General features: G+C 42.8%; 1 protein-coding gene across 1 annotated transcript in view; it reads right to left on the reverse strand.

Moving 5' to 3' along the window:
* The window catches only part of PLXNB2 (plexin B2), a 324,368-nt gene that overhangs the window by 56,061 nt on the left and 241,074 nt on the right, over nt 1-27,233 (reverse strand). Inside the window, exons 15-17 of the mRNA XM_068273635.1 lie at nt 22,025-22,179; nt 16,964-17,100; nt 1,772-1,939 (exon numbers count right to left, since the gene is read on the reverse strand). Coding sequence (XP_068129736.1) covers nt 1,772-1,939; nt 16,964-17,100; nt 22,025-22,179 — 460 coding nt within the window. The remainder of the gene's footprint in view (nt 1-1,771; nt 1,940-16,963; nt 17,101-22,024; nt 22,180-27,233) is intronic.

The following is a 27,233-nucleotide window of genomic DNA, read 5'->3' on the forward strand; positions in this document are numbered from 1 at the left end:
AAGCGCTGAAATGTGAAAATGTATCTCGTCCATAAGGCTGAAGTGGTTAAACAATACCAGTTGCCTGGCAGTCCACCTGATCCTCCGTCTCTAAAACTTGTTGCCACAGACCCTGAACAAACATGCAGCAGATCAGGTACTCTGACTCAACGGAATCAAGTTTTACTGGATTAGTCATATGTTTGTTCCAGGGTTTTGACTACTTATGCCAGAATATCAATAGGGCTGCCAAGCAACAGGTATTGTTCATAAGGAAATAAATATGACAGCCTCCATATCTCTCCCACCCTGGGTTCCTTTTAAGGATCTAGAATCCTAAACGACAGTTTCTCTTCTGTCGGTTCAGTCACACTGTAGTGCAATGCCCACTGATAACTAATTTGAGGTAAAAACATTCCTGCGTGACTGAGCAAATCACTTCTGAGAGTAGGGAACAGATACAAGTTTGTTTAAAGAGAAACCGTAACCAAGAATTGAACTTCATCCCAATCAGTAGCTGATACCCCCTTTCCCATGATAAATCTTTTCCTTTTCACAAACTGATAATCAGGGGGCTCTGTATGGCTGATATTGTGGTGAAAACCCATCCACAGTGTGATGTCAGGACCATGGTTCTGACATCACACTGTGGGAGCCTTGTTGCATAAAATAACAGCTGTTTCCAATTGCGAAAAAAAGCAAGCAAGCTGCCAAAAAAGCAAGCTCATTCCACTGACATCACCTGCCTGCAGTAAAAAATGTCACTATGTGATAAATGTCATAGCGTAAATCAGGGAGAGGAAAGTTTTTACAATTGGCAAACACTTACTAAATCATTTATACATAATTATTGTAAAAATGAAGCAATTTTTTAATTACATTATTTTCAGTGGAGTTCCTCTTGAAATGGTAGTTGGTGGCGGAGACAGTCAAAACTTTAAACCTATCATACTTTTATTAACCTTTAAGTGCAAAATAAAACTATGGGATTCCAGGGAAGTCCTATTAGGTGTAGGACTATAGATACAGTTTACCTCATTTTTAGTTCAGATAATCTTTAAAGAAAATTGAGCAGCATGTGACTTTGAATGATTGGTCACGGTCACGTAATTATATCTCTCTTGCTGCTTCTGTTTCAAGGCTATACAGGAAACAGAAGCAAGACATTAGTGATGTTAGCTATGAGTATGTAGCTACTCATAATCATAATTTAAAATTGATAATGCTTCCCACAGCAGGGGAAGGAGGGGTGTTAACTTACCTCTGAAGCCACCTACAGTCGATGCATTTCACTCTCAGTCCAAATAGCACCACTACTACCTCCTCCTGGGTTTGAAGGAGGAAGTAGATGCGTTACGAGGACTGCAAGTGGAACATAACGGCTATAGGCGGTGGCGTAGGTAAGTTAACCCTCCTAGCTGCAGGCAGCACTATCTAACTTAAATTTTGATTACAAGCAGCTATGTACTCGTAGCTAGCATCACTACAAGACGTACACCTGACAAAAGGCGGTGCGAAACATGAAGTGTGCAGTCATTGTCTATTGCAAATTTTGGACAGTGGTGTGGACATGAGCCAACACAATACTAGTCACTTATCTGATCTACTCAATCTCAATCTTCTACATAAATACTCCTTGAAAAAAAAAACTATACCTCTCCAATATCCATCTCTTTCTACAAGTTATCTATAGACAAAAGTGAGCCCACTGGGTGATCTGGAAATTTGCAGAATACATAAATGCGTCAGGATGCAACAGAGAAATATAATATAACTAGAAGTGTGGAAATACCTGGCAAAGCTCAATTCAGGGTAAAACTGGGAAATAGAGGGGTTACTTCTGTAGGAGAATTTTCCAGCTTCTTTCACTGTATAACTGCCATAATGTAATTCCACCTTCACATCTCCCTCCTTCCTAGCTGCACTTGTAATGCAGACTATTTCAGCACCAAATGTAACGCTGTGAAGAAAAATAATGAGAACAATGTCAGAAGTGTGGAGCTCTGTGGTGATGAGGCAACACCAGTCAATAAACAAGTTTTGAGGAACGAGAGCAGGAAATCAGCACAAAGCAACACACAAGTGTATCCTTCACGCACCAAGTCCTCAATATGAAAGAGCAGGGATGCGTTTAAGCAAGCCATATGCCACCTTGTGTGCCCTTGATGCTACTGCCACTAATTCCATGCATGAAAGTTACAAATACAGACAGTAAATTTATATATGAAAACCATTATAGCATTCTGGAAAATAAATTCATTCAAGTACAATTCCACCATCTTTAAAAGAAAAAAAAAAGAGAAAAACATTCCTCATCAGCTCAGCGGTTTACCGGCAAGCTTATACTATCTTGCCATACTTTTGTGCTATCCAGCCAAACATAAAAAATAATCATGTATGTATGTAGGAGTAAGAACATCATTGGCATATATATAGAGAGTTAAAATAAGCCACATAAAAGGTTTAAATCAATACACTACGCTGTTGCCCTCACTGTACAGCCGCATACTTCATTTCAATTATCATACTATGTATGCCCCCATTCTGTGACATGTGCAGTACACTTCATCAATCTGTCTAATACTGAGTCTGTCAGTGACTGGGCCTGTTCGTATCCAGCTGGGGTCCTGTAAGTGCCACGCTGTCATACTGGCAGCACAGCTTTCAATAGGAGGTGTCAGTTGCAACATTGCTCCAGTGACTGCTGAGGATGTTGTTAGGATGATTCAACAACAGTTCTACAAAGAAAAAGGGAGATCTCTTTTAACTACAAACCCCTGCATATTTATACCTCTGTTGGCGGTGTGAACTCTACCAAAAGTCCAATGGTAAGAGCCTAACCCCACTAACGCAGTTGTGTCCACGTGTGTCCACTTCTGTCCGCTTTGATATGACATCATTGATGTGTTGATGAAAAGCGGACAGAACTGCGTTAGTGGGCTCAGGCCTGTAGTTTATTTGCCGACAGCCTATTTTATAGACTTAAACTTAATATATGCCAGCAATGTTCTTACTCCGCTTTCCTGGGCAAATTAGGGTTACTGTAGATAAGCTACAGACAGTTTAGAATAGGTCTGAAATCTTACTTATCTATCCTGTGTAGCATTAGAACAAATTGTTAAAATTTGACAAGACACATACTTCAATATTCATCCAGATTGTCTAATACAGTGGCTTGCAAAAGTATTCGGCCCCCTTGAAGTTTTCCACATTTTGTCACATTACTGCCACAAACATGAATCAATTTTATTGGAATTCTACGTGAAAGACCAATACAAAGTGGTGTACACGTGAGAAGTGGAACGAAAATCATACATGATTCCAAACATCTTTTACAAATAAATAACTGCAAAGTGGGGTGTGCGTAATTATTCAGCCCCCTTTGGTCTGAGTGCAGTCAGTTGCCTATAGACATTGCCTGATGAGTGCGAATGACTAAATAGAGTGCACCTGTGTGTAATTAATGTCAGTACAAATACAGCTGCTCTGTGACGGCCTCAGAGGTTGTCTAAGAGAATATTGGGAGCAACAACACCATGAAGTCCAAAGAACACACCAGACAGGTCAAGGATAAAGTTATTGAGAAATTTAAAGCAGGCTTAGGCTACAAAAAGATTTCCAAAGCCTTGAACACCCCACGGAGCACTGTTCAAGCGATCATTCAGAAATGGAAGGAGTATGGCACAACTGTAAACCTACCAAGACAAGGCCGTTCCACCTAAACTCACAGGCCGAACAAGGAGAGGGCTGTTTAGCAATGCAGTCAAGAGGCCTATGGTGACTTTGGACGAGCTGCAGAGATCTACAGTTCAGGTGGGGGAATCTGTCCCTAGGACAACTATTAGTCCGTGCACTGCACAAAGTTGGCCTTTGTGGAAGAGTGGCAAGAAGAAAGCCATCGTTAACAGAAAAAGCATAAGAAGTCCTGTTTACAGTTTGCCACAAGCCATGTGGGGGACACAGCAAACATGTGGAAGAAGGCGCTCTGGTCAGATGAGACCAAAATGGAACTTTTTGGCCAAAATGCAAAACGCTGTGTGTGGCGGAAAACTAACACTGCACATCACTCTGAACAAACCATTGCCACTGTCAAATATGGTGGTGGCAGCATCATGCTCTGGGGGTGCTTCTCTTCAGCAGGGACAGGAAAGCTGGTCAGAGTTGATGGGAAGATGGATGGAGCCAAATAAAGGGCAATCTTGAAAGAAAACCTCTTGGAGTCTGCAAAAGACTTGAGACTGGGGTGCAGGTTCACCTTCCAGCAGGACAACAACTCTAAACAAAGCCAGAGCAACAATGGAATGGTTTAAAACAAAACGTATCCATGTGTTAGAATGGCTCTGTCAAAGTCCAGACCTAAATCCAATCAAAAATATGTGGCAAGATCTGAAAACTGCTGTTCACAAACACTGTCCATCTAATCTGACTGAGCTGGAGCTGTTTTGCAAAGAAGAATGGGCACGGATTTCAGTCTCTAGATGTGCAAAGCTGGTAGAGACATACCCCAAAAGACTGGCAGCTGTAATTGCAGCAAAAGGTGGTTCTACAAAGTATTGACTCAGGGGGCTGAATAATTATGCACACCCCACTTTGCAGTTATTTGTAAAAAAAAATTTTGGAATCATGTATGATTTTTGTTCCACTTCTCACATGTACACCACTTCGTATTGGTATTTCACGTGGAATTCCAATAAAATTGATTCATGTTTGTGGCAGTAATGTGACTAAATGTTGAAAACTTCAAGGGAGCCGAATACTTTTGCAAGCCACTGTATGAAAAGGTTTGTGGCATTGTTCATTGGGGGAGAATTATTTAGAGTGCCATACATATATTTATATAAACTGAAAGTTGCATTTACTTTTAATTTGGCAGCTGTCATCAATTCTGGCTGAATGTTATCGCTCAGTATTAACAACATATCTGCCTCAGAAGGCTAGCTCTGTTCAGCAAACTTTTTCAGAGAGCAAGTTTGTCTGTATAAGCAGTGGTGCTGCTAGCCAGCAGGCAATGGTGGCGAGTTTCCTGCCAATCTCTCCTGGATGTTTTTCAAGAGCCTCTAGTTACTGATTAGTAGAAGAGTACAGCGGCATAGAGCGGGGGGAGCATTCCTATAACTGGTTCCTAATTTCATCTCTCCAGTATAAGCATTTCAGTCTTCCCTCTTCCTGTGCAGCATCAATTGTTTGCATCACATGCCAACTGCAATAGTGGACAACAAAAAGAGGTACTTGGTTTTTCTCTCCCCAAAACATCTATATGTAGGTAAGGAAGTTAGACTACCTGTTCCCTATACAGAGGAGAGGACAAGTGATTAAAAACCAACTGTAAGTAAAAGCTTGCCAACAGATGTGAGGAATTCTGACTAGGTGTAATACATCACAGGGCCAACCCTTCCATAGAGGCAAAGGGGGCAATTGCCCCAGAGCAAGTAGGGGCCCCCCAAGGTGCCTCCCTCCGTTACAGCTATGATGACCCATGAGAGCGAGGATGCTGTGTTTACACTCTGTATAGCAAAATGTGGAGGTGAATAATAGGAACACCAAAAATGCTTTGTAGGAGAAATATGATGGACACTTAATGATACTGTGTAAAGGGGGGAGATTGGATCAGCCCAGGCAGCTGGCTCAGGGGGGCTGGGGGTGATTTGGTTGGAAGGGAGAACCCCCAAGTTACTTTTGCCCCAGGGCCCCATTGTAGCTAGCAGGGCTGTGGAGTCTGAGTCGGGGCAATTTTGGGTACCTGGAGTCTAAGTTTTTATAAGCTGAGGCGTCGGAGTCAAATGATTTGTGTACCAAATCCATCGCCCTGGTATTAGACCAAGGAGTCAGAGTAGAGGAGGAGTTGGAGCAATTTTGGGTACCTGGAGTCTGAGTTGGAGTCAGAGGTTCCATAAACTGAGGAGTCGGATGATTTTTGTACCAACTCCGCAGCCCTGGTAGTTAGAACCGGCTCTGATACCTCATAGAAGTATAACACACTCTTACCATAAGTGCTTAGTACCTAAAATTCACCTTAGATTTCTGAGACTTATGACTGCATTTGTGATGGTTGCAGCCATCTACGAGCCTGTGCACATTATCTAGAAGGGAAGCGGCATGGTAATAGCTATCATACATGGCAGCAGCATTATCCTTTCACATGTAATGAAGAACGGCACTTTGCAGCAAGCAGAAAGCCCCGTCTAGAAAATGGTCCCGTTATTTTGGAGGATGAGAAACACTGAGTGCTTTCTTTGATTTGCAGAGGTGAATATTAATTGGAGTGGGGTTGGCTGAAGAAACTTATCATTTAAAAGGGAATTGAAAATCATGGAGCATTTGTTGCTAATCACTGTAGATCTCTTCAGCCAAATTGGCAAATCTCAAAGCAAAGCTTTGCAATACAACAGGGACAGCTGGAGCAATTTGGCACCTTCTCCCACACAGCTTGAAGTCAAAGGTTCTGGTGAGTAGCACAGTAACCCCTTCATTGATGCAATGTTCCAAACAGTATTTGACCCTGCAAATTAGCTAAATCATGCATTATCTATACACTTAAAATAGCTTGACTGTCATATTGTGCGTAGAAAGCCATGCTTAATTATAACCAAACACTAGAAGATCTGGAATCACATTCCGTAAGCCAAGCAGAGTTGGTTCTGAGTCAAAATGCTAATATAGCTTCCATGGTGAAACGCTGCCTGATTAAAATGGTTTACTATCACCAACAAATCTGTCTAAAAAAAAAGATAAAAAAATTGTCAATGCATTTCTGAGTCTTACAAGACCCAGTACAGGACACTGAAGTATGTCAAATATGTTTTTTATATATCAGAGCTCATTATTTCCTGTCCTGATTAGTGTAACCTTTTAAACATATCTTGGCAGGCATCTATTGCAAAAACACAATCACTACACACAAAACACTATTGTAAAATGCCCTAAACACTGCATTAATAAATTCCTCAGCTCCGTTTATCCAGGCAGCCAGTAAATTCCCTTCCCTCCTAATTAATTCGCATAACCCATTCAGGTTTCTGCCACGAAAAGGCTATGACCCACTTAACTCACCATTGGTTTCTGTGTGCAGAATTCCTAGGACAAGTGCTTGTGTCTCTGCTTCCTTCAGACACGCACACACATTTTATTTCAAGATCATAGCACTTTTCTGACAAACTGACTAACTAGTTGTACGTACAACTCCAGTGCAAAAGAAAAAAATAACGCCTGTGATCATAAAATTCTTGTGAGTACCAGATACAGACCACTGCTGCACAGCCTCTCACCAGAGAAAGTAAGATTTCATTGCATAAGTCAAAAAGCACCAGCACATCACATTATCTCCTAGAGTTATCACAGGTTGATCTGTCCCTTTCCACCAAGCCTGGAGAAAAAACAGAAACGGCTCTTAACTTGCTATTCGCAATGCAACTCGTCCTCCAACAGTGAAAAGCACACAGCAAAAGGACTGAACAGGAGCACTGAGAAGCATTTCAAAGTGTTTTTATTTAACGTGATTACTGCAATGTGATTAGCAGATTTCAGATTAGGCTTGCTGCAGATTTGGTGTAGATATACAAATTCACAGGTGATAAAACTCTATGGCCTCTATTCATAAAACATTTGGGGAGAAAAAAAAATTGTGGAAGGAAAATACTGCATCGGTATTTTAGACTTCTGGGTGGTCATTCATAAAATCGTTTCCAGCTGCGATAGCAGTGCAGAGATTTCCCGCTGTAGGCTGTCGGTAGGCATGCGGAAACACACAAGCTGGCAGAGTCCCTCCGTGCGCTGTTCTCTCTGCTGCTGCTTGGGAGGTCTGTCCCATTCACTTGCATGTATTCCACACGCTTCTCGCTACATCCGAGGAAGCGGTATTTCCCGTCCGCATACCGCTTCCTCTAATCTTTATGAAGGACATTTTGTTACTGTTTTATAGATAAATCTAGAAAATCACAGCACAAGGCGGAAATGTATCGCTCTGCTGGGGAATTGTAACTTTTCATGCGGAAACAGCTTTTATGAATGCACACTTTGCTAAATGGTCGGTTTTATGAATAGAGGCCTATATGTTTATAGGAAGGAGGACAGTGTCAATCAGGCCTCTGAAGAGATGTACAGTGGAGGAAATAATTATTTGACCCCTCACTGATTTTGTAAGTTTGTCCAATGACAAAGAAATGACAAGTCTCAGAACAGTATCATTTCAATGGTAGGTTTATTTTAACAGTGGCAGATAGCACATCAAAAGGAAAATCGAAAAAATAACCTGAAATAAAAGATAGCAACTGATTTGGATTTCATTGAGTGAAATAAGTTTTTGAACCCCTACCAACCATTAAGAGTTCTGGCTCCCACAGAGTGGTTAGACACTTCTACTCAATTAGTCACCCTCATTAAGGACACCGGTCTTAACTAGTCACCTGTCCACAGAATCAATCAATCAAGCAGACTCCAAACTCTCCAACATGGGAAAGAGTTTTGTCATTGGACAAACTTACAAAATCAGTGAGGGGTCAAATAATTATTTCCTCCACTGTATATAACAGTGCAAGATTTTTATGTTTGTGCTGGAATGTCCTGCAGGAAGTTCCTATTTTGAAACAAGATTCCTGTAGAAATAAATGTATGTACCATATACTGTGTTAATCTTTATGTCTGAACTCTGAATTATTGCCTTGTTCTTTTTTTAAGAGTACATATAAGTGATAAGTACTGGTGAAAGAGTGCCAGTGATATGAAAAGTGAAAATATAACTTGCTCACTAGACAGAGGTGTACACCCTTTGGGAGGAGTGGTTACAGGCTGTGGGGGTTGGGGAGCGGGTTGGGGAGGCGGAGGGTGATGTGTGTTTTGCCCGGGCACACGTTTTTACATGTTTTAAATATTGTATTTTTTTTTATTAATTAAGTGTTTTTGATACCTTTAACTAAATAGCTTTACTTGTGAACAGTTAGGCAATACCCACCCTCACCTCATCTTGCAGTTTTTTGTTTCTAGAAAATATAATTTGTCATAAAATCTTCATGATCCATGGAGAAATGAGGGAGCTTTTTGTTTACCCAAATAATTTTGCACTAACAGGTGCCCTGGTTTCTCATCCCAAGCTGTTGGGAGTTGTGTGACTGCACAAGCCTTAACAAGCACCAGTGCTCTTTATAGCAGGTCCTCTTCCCACACAAGTGTGCAGAAGAGTAAGAAATAAAGACAAACAACAATTCCTTAACATCAGACGCCTGGAGGAGAAGCGCTTTAAAGCCTCTGAAAAGGAAGTCCGAGTCTTTTGGATCATTGCATCATTTAAAAAGTATAAAGGATAAGGGATATGTATCCTGTGGTTTCCGGTATTACAGACCCCTGGCAGAATATAGTGATGATCCTGCATTCGTCGAGAAATGGAAAAAGGCTCATTTGGACCATGCTAAAGTCCTGTTAGGACCAGCAATAGAAAGATCTGAGCAGGAACATGATAAACTTTCTGACGATATTGAGGAATTAAAGGATCAATTACATAAAGTAGCCATTGGGGATAAAGCTAAGGAAATTGAAGCTAAGATAGACAAGAAATTGATACCTATCAAAAGGGAGGTTAAGGAACGAAAACTTAACTAGCATTTGAGAGATTGTGATGATTTCTTAACCGACCACGTTTTCGATTGGGTCCCAATTGAACACAGACCAAAGCCAAAATCGAATAAGAAGAAAAGGCCACGTAAGCCCAAGAGAGGCACATGGGCCTCAGATTCTGGTTATGAGTCTGAGGGGGAGAAAAAAGGCAAAAAACTCAGGTCAGGCCCTTTAGGGGAAAAAAAAACAAGCAGAGGGCACAGGAAAAGACGACGACCACAATCTGAAAACAGTGTCCTGGAAAGGACTGACTGTGATCGAGGACTAACAGTCCCAGTCAAATCGGCTGATAAGTTACAAGTGATTAATTTATCTGGAATGGAGTTACCTAACACCTGTGTAGAAGTGTTGGAGAAAGGATTGAACTTTGTTGTCTCTGGATCTTTCGACTACACTCGCTTTGAAATTGACTTACTGTATATAAAAACATCAGGAGGATGAACATTTACAGGATGTTTGGTGAGGGGGGAGCCATCAACACAGAAACAAAAATCGGCCACCTGGGTTTTTAACCAAGGTGGACGTTTGGGGACTGTGTAGCTCTAAATGGCTTGCAATCTCTGATGGCTGAAACAAATACTAGCAACTCAGAAAATCAAGGTTCAACACCACAGTATAGGAACCCCTAGCAGGTTCAGCTCTGGACATTTTTCAGAAGCAGGTACTGAGTGAGGTCAAAGCCTTGGTGTATCCTCGAGCTAAACGCAATTTAACAGCAGCAAAGTGGAGGGCAGTGAAATGACTAAAATCCCAGCCTGATTTAACCATAAAAAAGCAGACAGAGGGGGAAACATTGTGGTGTTGTATACTCAAAGCAATGTAAAAGAGGCCATGAGACAGCTCAATGATCCATCCACTTATGTAAGGTTGGATACTGATCCAACGTTCACCTTCCAACAGAAATTGAGAGGTTTATTGAGGTTTGGGGTTCAGGAGGGCTTTTTGAGTTCTAAGTTGGGAGAAGATGTTTTCCAACCGTTCCCTAAGAAACCTGTCATCTACTTTTTACCTAAGGTGCATAAATCCCTGGTGGATCCCCCGGGCCGACTCATCTCAGGAAGGGGATCAGTAACTGAGCCCCTCTCGAAGTACCTGCACCACGCCCTCCGACCCCTGCTGAGACACATTCCATCGTATTTGAAAGATACGATGCACGTCTTACAGATCGTTGAACAAACTGAGTGGCATGAAGGAGACAGCCTGGCAACCATTGATGTGGTTAACCTGTATAACAGGATTCCGCAAAGTAATTGATGATGAAACAAGTCAGTTTCTTAAAGTAGTAAACCCCATTACACCTACGTTTTACTCTTTACCTAAGGTGCATAAATGTCTGGATAAGCCCCCTGGGCGCCCGATTGTTTCAGGGAGGGGATCCCTTATGGAGAAAATTAGCATCTACTTAGATAGGCACCTGCAATCGCATGTGCAGAGTTTGCCCTCATATGTTAGGGATACGCTGCACTTATTACAAATTCTTAATAGCTTACAGGTTCCGGCTGGCACAAGTCTGGTGGCCCTCGACATGGAGGCGCTCTATTCAAGCATCCCCCATGACAGGGGGGTAATGGCCGTAGGCACGTTCTTGAGCGAATTAAGCATTACACATGCAGCCCATAATGGATTTTTGCTGTCCTTGTTGAAATTTTTACTTTGTAATAATATTTTTGTTTTTGAGGAAACCCACTACCTCCAGGTGCAGCGATGGGAACCACGTGTGCCCCGTCGTACGCAAACCTGTACCTGGGGGAGTGGGAACGGGAGATTTTTGCTGATGACTCCATGTTGATGTACCTGTGCTACATTGTCGTGTGGCACAGGTACATCGACGATATCTTGCTATTCTGGACTGGTGGGCACAGGTTGCTCACGGATTTTATAGCCCGTTTGAATATTAATGAACGCAATTTCGATTTACGTTTCAGGTGGATGACGCGGCGGTCCCCTTTCTCAACCTGAAAATTTCCTTAAGCCCTGATGGCTACATTTCCACCACCCTCTATAGGAAAGAGACGGCTACCAATTCATTATTGAGAGCGGATAGCTTCCACCCCTCGCATACTGTCAGGGGGATTCCCACTGGCCAGTACTTGAGGATGCGTAGGAACTGCTCAGAGACAGCCACCTTTGAAAGAGAGGCCAAGGATTTGCGTAACAGGTTTAGGGAGAGGGGCTACCGAGACGTCCACCTTAGACGCGCATATCAGAGTGCGACACATGCTGATCGTGAGGCGTTGATAGGGGTACAACATCACCCCGCACGTGCACAGAATGATTTGCGTTTTTGTACAAGATTTTGTGTCCAGCATGGCTTGATTATGGATGTTCTTAGGCGCCATTGGTATATTTTGCGCAATGACCCAAAACTCAGTGCCATTGTCCCGGAGTCCCCGAGTGTCTCCTTTAGGAGAGCCCCGTCACTAAGATTTACTGGTTAATAGTCATTTCCCAGGCACGGGCGGTACCCCCAGACATTGTAAGGTCACTGGGACCTGCAGGTGTGGTGGCTGTACGGTCTGCCGGTTTCTGCAGGTGGGAAGGGTGGTCGAGCTACCGAACGGCAAAACCTGGACCCTTGCCCATTTTGTTAATTGCAACACCACTTTGGTGATTTATCTCTTGGTCTGCCCATGTGAAGCTTTCTACGTGGGTAAGACCAAGAGGGAATTGAGAAGACGTATTAATGAGCATATAACTAAAATTAAAAGTAAGGATCCAGAGGTTCCGTCACTGGTGGCCCGCCACTTCAAAAACGTTCATGGGGGGAATTACAATAACCTGAGGGTTATTGGTTTAGACCGTATTCATACTAACATCTGAGGTGGGAACTTCGATAGATTGGCTCTCCAACGTGAAGCACGCTGGATCTATGAACTAAAAGCTACGCCCCCCCCCCCCGGGTCTTAATGATTCTCAGAGCTATGCCTCCTTTTTACCACTGTAGTCTGCTCGCCTCTCTGGCGTCGTGTGTCCTCTGGCACACCCACTTTTGGGGTGTTGCCGTTGGGCATTTACCCCTCGGCTTGTGTGGCCATGAGTATTGGTCTTTGCGGGGATTGCAGTCCGGCTGTACATCATGTGGCCTCCTTTTTCTCTTTTTTAGTTCTGTGACTTAATAGTGTTAGGGTTTGTTACCCGTCTGAGTAGGCATGGATTTGGTTTTTCCTGAGCCTCTTTTCGTTTTGAAATGTTTAAATATTTATTTGATACTGTTGGCCACATATCCACAATAAATCTAGCTAAAGGAAGTCTTTGAATATGGCACAGCTGCTCTGCTCTTCCGCCCTCTCTCCCTCCCGTCCCTGGTTACAGTTTGCGTTCCAGTGATGCGGAGGGAGGCGGCGGTATGTGCAGCTGTTGACTGGCCGGAGTATAGGATTTATAGGAAGTGCGTGCATGGTGACGTGAGCTTGCTGACACGCCCCCTTGAGAAAGCCGGAAGTGAACCGGCGAAACATGTCGGGTACACACGGCGTGCGAGTGTGACCCACGTGGAGTGTTCCTGCCCTCCGCTACCCTTCTATCACTTGCCTGGATGCCACGGCTGTTTGTCGGATCTGCCCCGCTCCCGCCTTGCTGCCTTGCCAGGACGGAACTGAATGTGTCTTTGCGACTACCTCCTGTGTGAGACCAGGATGTCGTTATGAGAGTACAAACTGCTTACAACCACATTGCTCATTAGATGAACTATACGGACATCTCTGTGGGACACATACTGCCTTGCAACTCCATGGAGCCGGTAGAGTATACGGATTAAGCTGGAAACCAATGTGTTGATACACTGCATGCTGCTACTTGTGCTGCTTCAATGGCTTATGACTCTTGAATCGGCTCCCGCTTATTGCTATAAGGCTTTGTTTTCTTGCTCGGTGTGCTTTGCTGGCACCAAAGGCATTTAACATGAACAGTTGAGCATGAGGCAGATTCTTGATGGACATCTGGGCACTAATTTATTCAGTGATCACTGCAACTTTATTTTGTCTGTTGTATGTGGATGAATGGATGAAAGGGATATTATTTAGTGTTGGGTCGGCCGACCACCCCCTGGGTATACACTTTTTACGAAAATTGATGTTATTAAGGTTACTAATAAAATTTGCATTTTTATAACATACTGAAGTACTTTGTGTATTTGGAGTGTACTCTCTCCTTCAATTACCCTTACGTATTTTTAACTGTATAACAGGATACTTCAGAAAATGGGGGTCAGGTCTGTCCTAGACATGCTACATGCAACCCAACTCGTTAACGAGACTGGTAGTGCATTTTTGGGACAATGTCTCGATTTCTTACTAAGCTACAATGTGTTTTGATTTGGAGGTGTATGGTATAAGAAAATCGCAGGACCGGCGATGGGGACGTCTGTCGCCCCGACTTTTTCAAATGTGTTTCTTGCTAATTGGGAGGCTGAATACATCTATGGGGAACGTAACCCATTTAGATGTTACTTGAGGGCATGGCACAGGTACGTGGACGAGCTGGCATGGCACAGGTACGTGGACGAGCTGGAACAGGTACGTGGACGAGCTGGCACAGGTACTTGCTGGTCATTTGGGGATCTACCAGGGAACACTTTGACCTCTTTCTTGAGTATTTAAATGTGAACGACATGAATATGTCGTTCACAGGTGAATGGGGAGGTATGTAGGTTCCTTTTCTTGATCTGATGATCGAGGTAATGGATGGTATATTGAGAAACTAGGGGCCACAGGAAGAGCACGGCCACAAACTCGGTCCTGCATTGTACTAGTTACCACTCCCCACATGTCAAATCGGCCATACCACATAGCCAATTCCTTAGACTGCGCAGAAATAATTGCAGAATTGAGGACTTTGAGGAACAGGCACAAGAGATGGGTGACCATTTTGAGGCTAGAGGCTACGAAAAAAACGACTTGGACCTAACACTTGATAGGGTAAGAAATAACGACCGGACTGATTTACTCAGAACTAAGGACAAAGATGAAAATAAATTTTTGTGATGGTCTTTGACTACTCACCTATGTCTGATAGGATACAGGAAATGGTGAGAAATAACTGGCAGATCTTAGAACAGGACAAGAGGTTAGACCAGGCATGGGCAAACTCGGCCCTCCAGCTGTTACGGAACTACAAGTCCCACAATGCATTTGCCTTTATGAGTCCTGACTGTGGCTGTCAGACTCCTGCAATGCATTGTGAGACTTTTAGTTCCATAACAGCTGGAGGGCCGAGTTTGCCCATGCCTGGGTTAGACCCTAAAGCGTCACACTCTCCCACAGTGGCATTCAAAAGAGGTTCCATGCTAGGTTCTATGTTAACCTCTCAAACGTGAGAATTGGTGGGGAGGGAATAGAACATTGTCCAACATGTCCACACATCTTGAAAACTAGACAGGTCAGATTGTGATGTACTCACTTTCAGATTAGGGATTTTATCACATGTAGGACCAAGTTTATGGTTTACACTCTCCTGTGTCCCTGTGAATTTTTCTACAATGGGAAAACCACACGCCCAATGCAAGAAAGATTGGTTGAACACATAACATTTATTCGGAAAGGGGAGGGGGGAGTACCAAGATTGGTTGAACACTTCAGGGACGTACACGGGGCGATCCTTCCTGCCTAAGAATGGTAGGATTGGTCACAGTCGTGACCCCAAGACGAGGGGGAGATCGTGAAAGACTCCTCTCCCAAAGGGAATCCTTTTGGATTTCAAAAACTAATGCTATGGGGCCCCTTGGCTTTAATGATCGGAACAAGCTATGCGTTTTTCTAGAGAAATAGTCCAAGGTTTCCCAAATTGGGATAACCAGTAGGTAGAAATGTATCCTCCATAGTATTTCCCTGCAGGAAATTATGATATTTAACCTTCATCTTCTGTATAGAGTTTTTGGATTGTAATGTGTATATTGGGGCTTGAACCTACTCTGTTTTAGCCTCCCTTTTATGGTATGGGTATCTTTAATCTTTGTATTTTCATATGTTTCATATGTAGTACATTTTCATACTTTGTATTGATATAATTTTCAGGTCTAAATTTAGAGCTTGGGTCTCTGCGCGTTCTGATGCCTGACCAGTGGGAAAGTGGGCTCCATTAAACTACCGCTGGGGCTATCGGGTCGTTGCTTTCCCCCGAACTTTCATTGGGGGCAGCACTTCCGGATTGCCATCAGGTTGTTTTCCCGTTCCCATAGCGATGCAGACGCACGCTACGCGTGACGTCTTAGGCAGCTGTGATCAGCGGAGTCAGAAGGGCGGCGGCGGAAGTGCGCACTCTATGTGACGCACCCGCCGCCAACCAGAGAAGCCAGCACACCATTGGCCTGACACAGATGGGCGTGCACACTATCTTTAGTTCACGCCTTTCTCTGTGGCGTTTGTTGGACTTCCTAACGCCATTGAGCTAGACCTTCCGTGATCAAGCACCGGCCGGTGCGAAACAATTGTTGGAAGACGGGTTCTGATGTGTGTGGTGTCATCTGACGGGTGAAGTACATGCTTGGTTTTACCATGTGATACATTGCTACCACTGTTTGACACATATTGTGCAATAAATATTTGCTTTAGTGCATTGGTGCCCACGTTTCAAACTTCTCAAGGACTGTGAAAGGAACGAGGTAAACTGTGTCACCACCTGGGTAACCTAAAGGTGGCCACTAATGGTCCAATTTCTAGCGAAAAATCATTTGAGCGATCAGAAATTCAGATCGGATTGGTAGCAAATAATCTCAGTTGATGGGCACAATCTATTACAAAAATAGTAGTCTGATTGGATTTTCATCACACCACAATTTAGATTTTCTTGTTGGTTATGATAGATAGGAAGCAAAGATTGGTTCCTTGATGGTGTAGTAAATGATTTTTCTTCCGTTCAGAATTATCTGATCGCGCGTACAATTCTTTTTTTTTTTGCTAGAAATTGGACAGTTAGTGTCCAACTTTAGTGATCACTATCCCATGGGTCACCAGAAATAGGGAAGGTAAGAGCTGACAAATAGGAAAGGAAAGGTAAGATCAGATCAGTTACTAGCAAAGCCAGATTGGTCTTACTGCAGTGAGGATTGTGGTGAGATAAACCTGTACTCGTATCAAACAAGCACAAAAACCTAAACTTGAAAAACATATTTAGTGAACAGAAAAACAGAGCATATTCTATCTTGCATGAAGGGAACACAGGTTCATTTTTCTTCACACTCCAGTAAACCTGGCCCAGCGTACGTGAGGCACTACTTCTTTCAGACACACTGATAAATGAGGATTGCCTATTATCCTGCCCCCAATTTGCCAGCAAGGTGTGGAAATTGTGGATGATTAATAAAATGTCTAACTGTAAAGCATAAAAGCCAGAAATACACAGAGCAGAACTAATTAGTCTGTTAAGCTGGTTTATTACTTACACTTCACAATCCAGTTCATTCAGAGTCACTCGCACATCACTTTCCGATCCAGTTTCCAGATTTTCACCAGTTACAGTGATGCGTGTGCCCCCCGCAAGCACACCCTCAGCTGGTATCACTGACGCAGGCTGTGGATCCTAGGAGGAAATGAGACTTTTTACTTCATTTAGTCTATCTAGTGAAACACTTAACGTTCATAATTCTATTCAGAGAGAAGATAGTTAGTTGCCTGAAAAGCTCACAATCAGTCAATTGAAGTCAACATTAGGATATCAGCCCGTTCCTTTGAATGTCGGAAATATAATTGTTGCCAAATTCACTCGTATAGTTTGGAGTTAAATTGGAGAAATGTGTAGCTGGCTTATGGAATGTCAGATGGTGCACAATGAATAAGTCACAGTGACAAGGTGAGCTTCACTTACGGACATGAAAAATGATAAAAATTGAGGGTTTAAAGGGACTCCGAGCAATGATATATAAACCGCCACCCTACGCCTTTTAGTTTTCGCGAGTTTCGCGATTGAAATTGCCGCGGCCGCGATTTCGATCGCGAAAATAGAGAAAACTAAAAGGCGTAGGGCGACGATTTAGGTGTCACCAGAAAGAGGAGAAAGAGAGCTTTAAAATGATATCCAACTTTCCATAGTTACATTGTATTACACAGGGCGACTTTTTCTGCTGAATGGAGCTGCTGACTTTGAGAAAAAGTCGCCCTGTGTAATACAATGTAACTATGGAAAGTTGGATATCATTTTAAAGCTCTCTTTCTCCTCTTTCTGGCGACACCTAAATCGCCGCTGCAATTTTAATCGCGAAAATGGCGAAAACTAAAAGGCGTAGGGTGGCGGTTTATATATCATTGGAAAGAGGAGAAAGAGAGCTTTAAAATGATATGCATCTTTCCATAGTTTCCTCACTGCTCGGAGTCCCTTTAAACAAGCTATTGAAGTATGGAGGTGAATATGACATAGCTCAAGCCATCATCAAGTGACTGGAGCAAGCTTAACACATAATAAAGGAAGATAATTAACACACATTTTATTATGATTTCAAAATGGCTAATGCATACCAAATAGGAATACACAGACATAAATCACACCCAAAATAAGGGATAAAAATCTACCCTGCAACTGGCAGTAAAACTCTGTAAACCAACCTTAAAGGGAAGGTCCAAGCAAAATAAAAAAATGAGTTTCACTTACCTGGGGCTTCTACCAGCCCCATGCAGCCATCCTGTGCCCTCGTAGTCACTCACTGCTGCTCCAGTCCCCCGCTGGCAGCTTGCCGACCTCGGAGGTCGGCGGGACGCATTGCGTACATTTTTACGCATTCCCGCTAGAGCAGGAACATTAACACATACATTTTACGCGTTACTGGTTCAATGCGTAAATTTTTACGCATTGAACCAGTAATGCGTAAAAATGTATGTGTTAATGTTCCTGCACTAGCGGGAATGCGTAAAAATGTACGCAATGCGGCCGCCGACCTACGAGGTCGGCAAGCTGCCAGCGGGGGACTGGAGCAAGAGTGAGCGACTACGAGGGCACAGGATGGCTGCATGGGGCTGGTAGAAGCCCCAGGTAGGTGAAACTCATTTTTTTATTTTGCTTGGACCTTCCCTTTAAAGAGGAACTGGAAGGCGGCTGATCGACTATCCAATTCAATAATTATAATTGAATCTGATAAAACTCAGTGGTGCCAAGAGCATGCCCGATCAGAAATGTTGGAACATCACAGGCTGACATGCTCATTCGGTTGCGTGGTGGTAACAGTGAGCCATAATTGCGAATGACAAACACAATGGAAAACACTGGCTGCTGTCCCCCTAATGTTTTATTTACCACCCAAACCCCTAGTGCCTAGGTCGCACTGGCTGCACTGCCATCGTCCTCGTACTTCTGCATTCAGGCCCCACGTGGCTACCAGCATTTAGCACGTGGGGTGGGTGGGTGTGTCACACATAAGCCCCACATGCTATAATGCCGGGAATCACGTAGGGATGCAAATGTGGCCATATGAAGTCGGCGGCACATTAAGTATAACTGCATGGCAGGTCTCCAGGGGAGACATAAAACATTAGGGGGACAACAGCTGGGGACAACTTCACAAGGCTGATTCCTGCAAGATTTCATGCTAACATTGATCAGGAATCGTCTTACAATTTATGACAACCAACAAAAATTGTACAGAATAATGTATGCCTACATTAAAATGTATGTTGGGCTGCAGCTGTTCTACTCTTTTCCTATTCAGGCAGGATTGGATGGTCAATAAAACTGGTCCAGCAGCTTGTAGTACTTTAAAGGGAGCACTTTTTGTGTCTCTTCCAGCATGTTTCAACATATTTAATACCGGTATGTGGAATAGGTTGGAATAAGGGGTGGCGGATTACAGGTTTGCTTTAATAGACAATGTATTCACCTGCCTAGATAACAATTGTTTATCCAGTACAAGTTGGAAAATGAAAGGGGAAAAAAATCTGTATAGTTGCCATGGCAACAGAGGCATTTTTGACACATGAATCTAAGACTATCTTACAGTAGATAATATAAGGATGTAGTGACAGCTCTGGTCTGAGTAAATTGGATAATGACAGATTTCTTCATAGTTCAACACTAAGGCTTCTATGATTTTCTAGGGAGGATTTGCCTAGTGCATGTGTGCGTAAGTATGAGTGTATAACTGAAGACATTGGCCTCAATTCACGGAGCTTTATCAAACACTTTATCAAATGTTTGATAATTTTCCTCATGGGTAAAATCCGATTTTGAATTCACTAAGGTGTTATAGATTTATCGAATGTTTTATCGATGAAATGATCAATAAATCTATAACACCTTAGTGAATGAAAAATTAGATTTTACCCATGAGGAAAATTTTCAAACGTTTGATAAAGTGTTTGATAAAGCTCTGTGAATTGAGGCCTTTGTGAGGTGTCTGGTATTCTCTTGGTTTATGTGAAAATAAAACATAACACATAATATAAATATAAATATAATATATATATATATATATATATATATATATATATATATATATATATATATATATATATATATATATATATATATATATATATATATACACATACACATACACACACTTTCTCTTTCCTGGGGAAGTTTAGCAAAATCTACAATGCATCTCCATCATAGCAGATCCCATGAATGAGAGAAGAGCTGAACAGAAGCTTTTAGCGGTCCCAGTAGGGCAGATGTCAGCTTTGACCTGGAGCTACAGTGCCAGAGAACATCAGAAATTCCACACTTCCTGTGTGTACTAGGAAGAGAGCCAAGAGATGCTGTCAGCTTGCTGGTCCCCTCATTTGAAGCTGACAGCATCCTCTGACACAAAGGAAGCTCTGAGCTTACATCGGAAGAGGCTGATGCACTGGTGGCAGCATCAGTCTACAACTCATTTGCATTGCCTCTAGTCATGACAGAAACTAGGGAAGGGTTACTGCAGCTGAATCATGATCATCACAGATCAAGTCCTGTGGCATTTTTAGGTTCAGCTTCCACCATGTTGTCACAAGAAAAAAAAGGATTATTGTTCACAAATGGGAACTTTCATGTGCTGAAGTTTTACATTTCTGCTCTTTTACAAAGAGAAATGCAATACCCAACCTTTAACAGAAAATAGTGTATTTTAAGCAAAATTTTGTCTAGAAGGTCTATCTTATGCAGTGGAGAAAAAACTGACTAGCTGACTGCTGACTAGTTTGGTCCTTGTCCTCCACAATGGTTCCTTTCAGTAGTTATAAAAGGGGACACCTGATCTTGAAGCTGCTCCTCTGGGCTCCTGAGGTACAATGCGCTAGTGGTCTGACCGATTCTCAATCAGATTCCTGATGAAATATAACCAAGATCAAGTAGGACATGGTGGGTACATTGATCACTACAACCCAATTACTTTCTGACTGATTGTTTGCCAGAACGAGCCATTAACAAACCATGTACAGCTAGCTTTGCAATCATACAATTCTATTATCAACTAAGTTATCATGAAAACGATTTCATACTTAATAGGATCTTGCAGGAAATTCTCTATAGGTTACCATCTTTCTAGTGTTTATAAATAACTAATCTACAATGTAATAAAACATTACAAGTAATGATCCCGATATATATAAAAAACTGATCTGAAGACATATGCAGGGAAAGAAAAGCAAAAATAAAAAAATATAGAATCAGGCGTGAATAAAAAAGCTAATAAACCACACAGTGCAGCCATCTGATGAACTCATTTATAATATCTTATTTTGAGTTGTAAATAAACTGAACTGTAGCTACAGGTTTATAGAGCCTTTTTTCTCCATCTCTTTCAAACGCAGAGGTGTAGCTGTAATCCTAATCAGTTTTGTAAAAAAATAAAATAAAAAAGAGTGTAGTTTTACCCTTATATTGGACTGGTTATTATTATTTAGAACCTATATAGCGCAGACATCTTACGCAGCACTGTACAGAGTATATTGTCTTGTCACTTAACTCTGAGGGATTCACAATCTAATCCCTACCATAGTCTTATATCTATGTATGCATCGTGTAGTGTACGTATCGTAGTTCGGGGCCAATTAGGGGGTAGCCAATTAACTTATCTGTATGTTTTTGGGATGTGGGAGGAAACCAGAGTGACCAGGGTAAACCCACACAGACACGGGGATAACATACAAGCTCAGTGCAGATGTTGACCTGGCTGGGATTTAAACAGTGAACCACTATGACAGCGTGCTGCCTTGGTTAGACAGATTATTTTAAAACAGGGGGTCAAACAGCTGTATAATAAATACGAGATTTCAGGGAAAGGCCGGGGCAGGACAGGACATCTGGATGAAAAGACCAGGATCGTGTGAACAATCTGAACATGCCCTTTTCACTGAATAAGGTTTTTAAATGTCTTTTATAACCTTCTAGTATAAGTAGTCAAATTTTAGTCATTTTGTACTATTATTGTCTGTCTCTTTTAGCATCTGGAGGGCTTCAAATACACTAAATGTCAACACACTTAAAACCATACGCATTTTCATTTCTTTTTACATTGTAAAGTGCCATGTTTACTGACCTGGTAGGTGAAGTCAAGGCTGCCTGGTGATTCGCCATGTTTCCCTCTAATCCATATCTCAACCTTCTTTGAGTGTCCAGCGCAGTGTGCACATTCCTGAACTCTGCATACAACCCTGAAGGTAATCAACAGAAAGTAAGCCATGCAAGAGAATACTACTCCATACATAACAATTACATTCCAGTAACACAGAGCTCATCTTTGTTCTGACAGTGAGCCTGTAACCTACTTGTGTGACAAAAACTGAAGCAGATGCAAACTGAAAGTGCTTATCAAAACAATCAGTAGTTCTAGAGATAAAAAGCAAACCTGAGCTTTTAAGGTTGCCATGCAACTAGTAATTTGGCTGTAGGATTGACCATTCGATTATTTTATTGACTCAAAAGAAAATAGACTGTGTTCTAGTATGCCCAATTGATGAAAAGTGGCCAATTTCTTGTCCAATCAACAAGCTTAGTTGATCGAGCAGGATGGAAGATATTGATCGCACAGGAATTGGCTACTGCACACATATCAATCGAACAACTCTGAACCGATTTTTGCATTCAGAGCATGGAGGCACATCATCAGTCAGATCGATTAGTGAAGGAGAATCTCATAGGATATTGCTTGAAGTGTGTGGGCCACTAGTCAATCAACCACACTGAAGTTGATCACCCAATAAAGTTGATCGCTTTGTCAATTGAATCAGGATCGCTACATGTATGGTTACCTTTACTGTGAAGATGAGATTTATCTCAACTGGTTGTCTCTCCCAAGCCACCTATGTTGCTGGCATGATGGGAACAGCCAATATGGAAAACTCAAAAGTTGAACTCAATTTTATTCAATGTTATAAAATTAATAATAATAATGTTGCCCCCTTTTACAGCTTCCTCATTGAGTAGAACTCCACATCATTTTGAAATGAAATTAACCTTTGATTATGTCTTCTCTCTTCATATTCTTAGTTTCTATTGCTAGGTTAGTGATGGTGGTTGCTTCAAATGAAAAGTTGACAGTTGTTATAACATCAAACTGATAAAAAGAAAAATCCCAACAGGATGCTGTGCGTCCGAGTTTCAGATTATTTAGACTTTTTAGCATTTCTAGCAAGTAGAGGTAGAGGGTGCTGTCCAGACCATGAAGAAGTCTTGGGGCCTGAGCCCACTAAGGCCTCATTCACATCAGGGCCATTTCTGTGCACTTTTCATAGCGCATTGCCCTGTGCGTTCTGCAAGGTATAGGTTTTCTCATGTAATTAAATGCGCCTGGTTCACATCCATGCGCTGCGCTACAAAAAGTGTTACATGCATTTCTGTGCGTTGAGCTGTAAAGCGCACATCAATGCAAGTGAATGGATGCGAGTTTTTTTAGCACATAGAAGTGCATACAAGCACATGCGTTTTATACCCCTAATCGGGAAAAAAAATTCATATGAAAACAAAGCTTTATTGACAACTGTTACAATAAGCAAAACATGCTTAAAAACAGCATACCGCAACCCATTGAAATACGCACTTAAGTGCGCACAAACGCATGCTTTTTTTATCATGCACTTTTACACGTTTCTCAACATACCCGATTTGAACGAGGCCTAACGCAGTTGTGTCCCCTTCGGTCTGCTTTTCAGCATTTGTAACATTGATGTGTAACTGAAAAGCAGACACAACTGCTTCAGTGGGCGCAGGCCCTGAGAATATATTGCAGGCCATCTCCATGGCCTCTGAGAGCATCTCTGAACAGATCGCTCTTTGGCCATTAACCATACAATTTGTATCTTCTTCTCTAGGTTCTTTTAGCGTAAACCTGTAATTTCTCAGTGAAGAAAAGTTAAATACACAAATTAGAGGGAAGCTTCTGGATGGAGCATTCACACTGCAGCGTTTGGAATCCCTAAAGTGCTGCATGCAGCAGTGGGAGCAATTGCAAAAAACTGCAGGGAAAATGGGAAAATCAAAAGTTCTGGATGAATTGTGTATGGCCACCTCTAGTGGGTGGGGTGAGGCAGGTGAAATCTGGGCTTTCATTTTGACTGCTGACACTTTCTGGCACAAATAGGAGAAATGCAGACTAATGTTAGATTATTCCAGGTGAAGGTTAGGCACAAGTTAAACATTACAGGACATTTTTGTGCAGCTCCAAAAGGTGATATGCGGACAAGTGTCCTCCCTACTAACTAAAAAACAAAACTTGTGCTATAAGTGTCACATAGTTGTAAGTGGCAGGTAAGACACAGAAACACAAACCTAAAACCTGCGAGGTAAATACAACTGCTGTACAGCATGGGACATACGTACAACATTTCCAGGATTTCCATCATGTTCTATTCATAATTTAAACAGCTCTTTAATAGAAGCAAGCAATGTCACATTGAGAAGCTCCATTACAAATCCTGCTAATAGCAGTCATTAGGCAGGTCAGTGTGCCACCCTTACACTGATGCCTGTGCAGACTGGAATATGTAGTAAGCATACTGTATAACACAAGCTTAACATGCTCCGTTACAACCTCATCAGCCCCGCAGAATCACACCAGTGTCAGACTGCAATTTTCCACTTTTAGAGGTGTCAGCTTCTAGATCTGCGTAGCGTCTCACACCATGATGAGATGTTGTAAAGTTATTCTCAACAGAAACATACACAATTATCGAGGAAGTCTGCAAACGTTCTTGAAAATGTACCAAATTATTCAGGTCTTTCTGACACCTTTCTCACAGACTTCCGCTATCTTCTCAAAGGAAAAGCCCCAAAACAATCTATTGCTGTGATGCATTAGTGACAACAAAGAGCAGCATAAAAGATGTATAGCTCTTATCAAACCTTCAGTATGACAACTCTGCATAAGCCTCTGGAAACCTGCAGCGATCTCCCTATCATTGCTAACCATTATTCATGCCTTCCCGCACACAGGGAGGTATGGAGCAAGTAGCACAAATTGTTCTGACAGCATTTTATTGCCATCCTAAAGATGAACAGTGGCGCTACGCACAAGACAGTTATTCCAGTCCAAACCCCAGAGAGCTATAAAAAGCCAAATTGAGTAATTTCTATCTGCAAGGGGACATTTGCATGGAATTGTAAGAATCTACATGGCCTGAATGCTCACTTCCTGTGTTTGCACATAAACCTGACTACGGCACTCCACCTTCTCTACAGCCCACACGCACACAGATTTAGGTACAGGCTTCAGGATTCCTTCTCAGCCCTTTCTTTATCCCCCCTTATCACCACCTAATCCTAACTTTATAAAACTTGTTGATAAGCGTAACCTTCCTTATCGGCATCTAACCCTACCATTCCAACATTTGCCAATGCAACTCCACTCCCCCCCCCCCCCCCCCCCCCTGTAGCTAACCCTACTTAGTGCAGAATATTAGAATGAACAGAATACACACAAAAAAGACAAAAGCTGAAGTCCACATCAAAAATATCCCCAACCAGAATTCTCCCAAAGCTAGAGCCAAAAAAACAACACATTTGCTGTGCAAGTCTTGACACTGGCCGTCTGTCGGTCTCGCCTCCTCCCTGTGCATCTGCTCTGCTTCCTCAGCCAAAACCTTTTACATGCTTTCCTCTGCTTACTCCAGCTACTCCCCTTCTCCCTTTCCCAGTGACTGCAATAACACAACTTCTTAGTCTAATAACCGTGAAACCCCAAGCTTTTCATTTTACTCCAACATTCACTTATATAGACTTAAAGGGATCCTCAGCAGAGCTTTAAAATGAAAATCTACACGTACCTGGGGCTTCCTCCAGCCCCCCGTAGCCTGCCAAAGTCCATCTGCCTCCCCTCCATGGTCATGCTAGCGGCCCCGTTAGGCTGGTGACTTTGGCCCATCTCTCGAGAACTGCGCATGCGCAGTAGGCTTACGGCGATGCACGGGTGATGGAGCCGGGTGCACAGTGCACAGCGCATGACTTCGGCCGAATTCGCCAGCCTAACGGGGCCTCCAGCAGGACAATGGAGCGGACCCAGAGGACGCCGAGGGACCTCTCGGGCTGGAGGAAGCCCCAGGTAAGTGCCCGCTTGGGGCCGTTTTATGGGCTGGAGGGGTCGCAGCATGAGGGGAAAGCCATGCTGCACTTTGGCTGGGAGGGGGGACGGTCCCCCCACCTCCCTCACCTCGGGCTTTCCCCTCTGCTCTCCCCTCCAGCGCTGAATAGTTTGTGTGTGCAGCGGCAGATACTTACCTTCCGCGCGCTCCAGCGTGGACGTTCCTCTCTCTCTAGCCTCTGACGCGACTACCTGTTTATACAGGAAGTCGCGTCAGACACTAGAGGGAGAAACATTCGCGCTGGAACGCACGGAAGGTATGTATCTGCCGCTGCCCGCCGCTTGCATACACAAACTATTCAATGCTGGAGGGGAGAGCAGAGGGGAGAACCCGAGGTGAGGGAGGTGGCCGAGGCCGAAGTGCAGCATGGCTTTCCCCTCATGCTGCGGCCCGTCCAGCCCCCCAAAACGGCCCCGAGCGAGCCCGGGGGGGCGCTCAGTATTTCTGCAGGGGGGCCCGGTGGGACCTTGTTATGCCCCTGTAGACATGTATATGTACAGTGCCAAGCATACAAATAACTATGCTGTGTTCCATTTCTTCCTTTTTTTGCCTGAAAGAGTTAAACATTCATGTATGCAAGTCATTTTCAGGAGTAGGAGGATACATACAATTGTTTTTCTCATCTGTTTATTTTCACCTCAGTTTTCCTTAAAAGGGATACTTAAAGTAGATTTGAACTCTTGCACAGGACAGAAGGAAACAGAGAAATAAATTTAGAGAGTTTAGCCTGTTTAATTCCCCCTCATTTGTGTCTAATAATTTGTAATCTGATCTCTCCCATGTCACATGGCTGCCTATGGCAGCTAAGTAGATAAGCCCCTTTGAAAGCACAGGCTGTAAACAATATGTCTGCTTCCATGAATCAGGAAGTAGAAACTGCACATTTATTTTATGATTTGTATCACCTGTTACAAAGAATGTTTTTTGTTTAAAGGTTATTATGCTGGTTTTATGCTGGTTTCAAGGTGGCAAAAAAAAAAAAAAAAAAAAAAAAAAGGATTCACTTACTTGCCTGGGGTTTCTACCAGCCCCCTACAGCCGCCCTGTGCCCGCGCAGCCACTCACCGATACTCTGGTCTCCCACAGTAGTTGGGTTTAGTCTTCTGCAGGGCACTGTGCCTGCGCAGCTCTAGCCCCATAGCGTCTTCTTTCTGTTCGCAATAGCGTGCTGTG

The sequence above is a fragment of the Hyperolius riggenbachi genome, chromosome 3 (genome assembly GCF_040937935.1).
Source record: "Hyperolius riggenbachi isolate aHypRig1 chromosome 3, aHypRig1.pri, whole genome shotgun sequence".
Lineage (NCBI taxonomy): Eukaryota > Metazoa > Chordata > Amphibia > Anura > Hyperoliidae > Hyperolius > Hyperolius riggenbachi.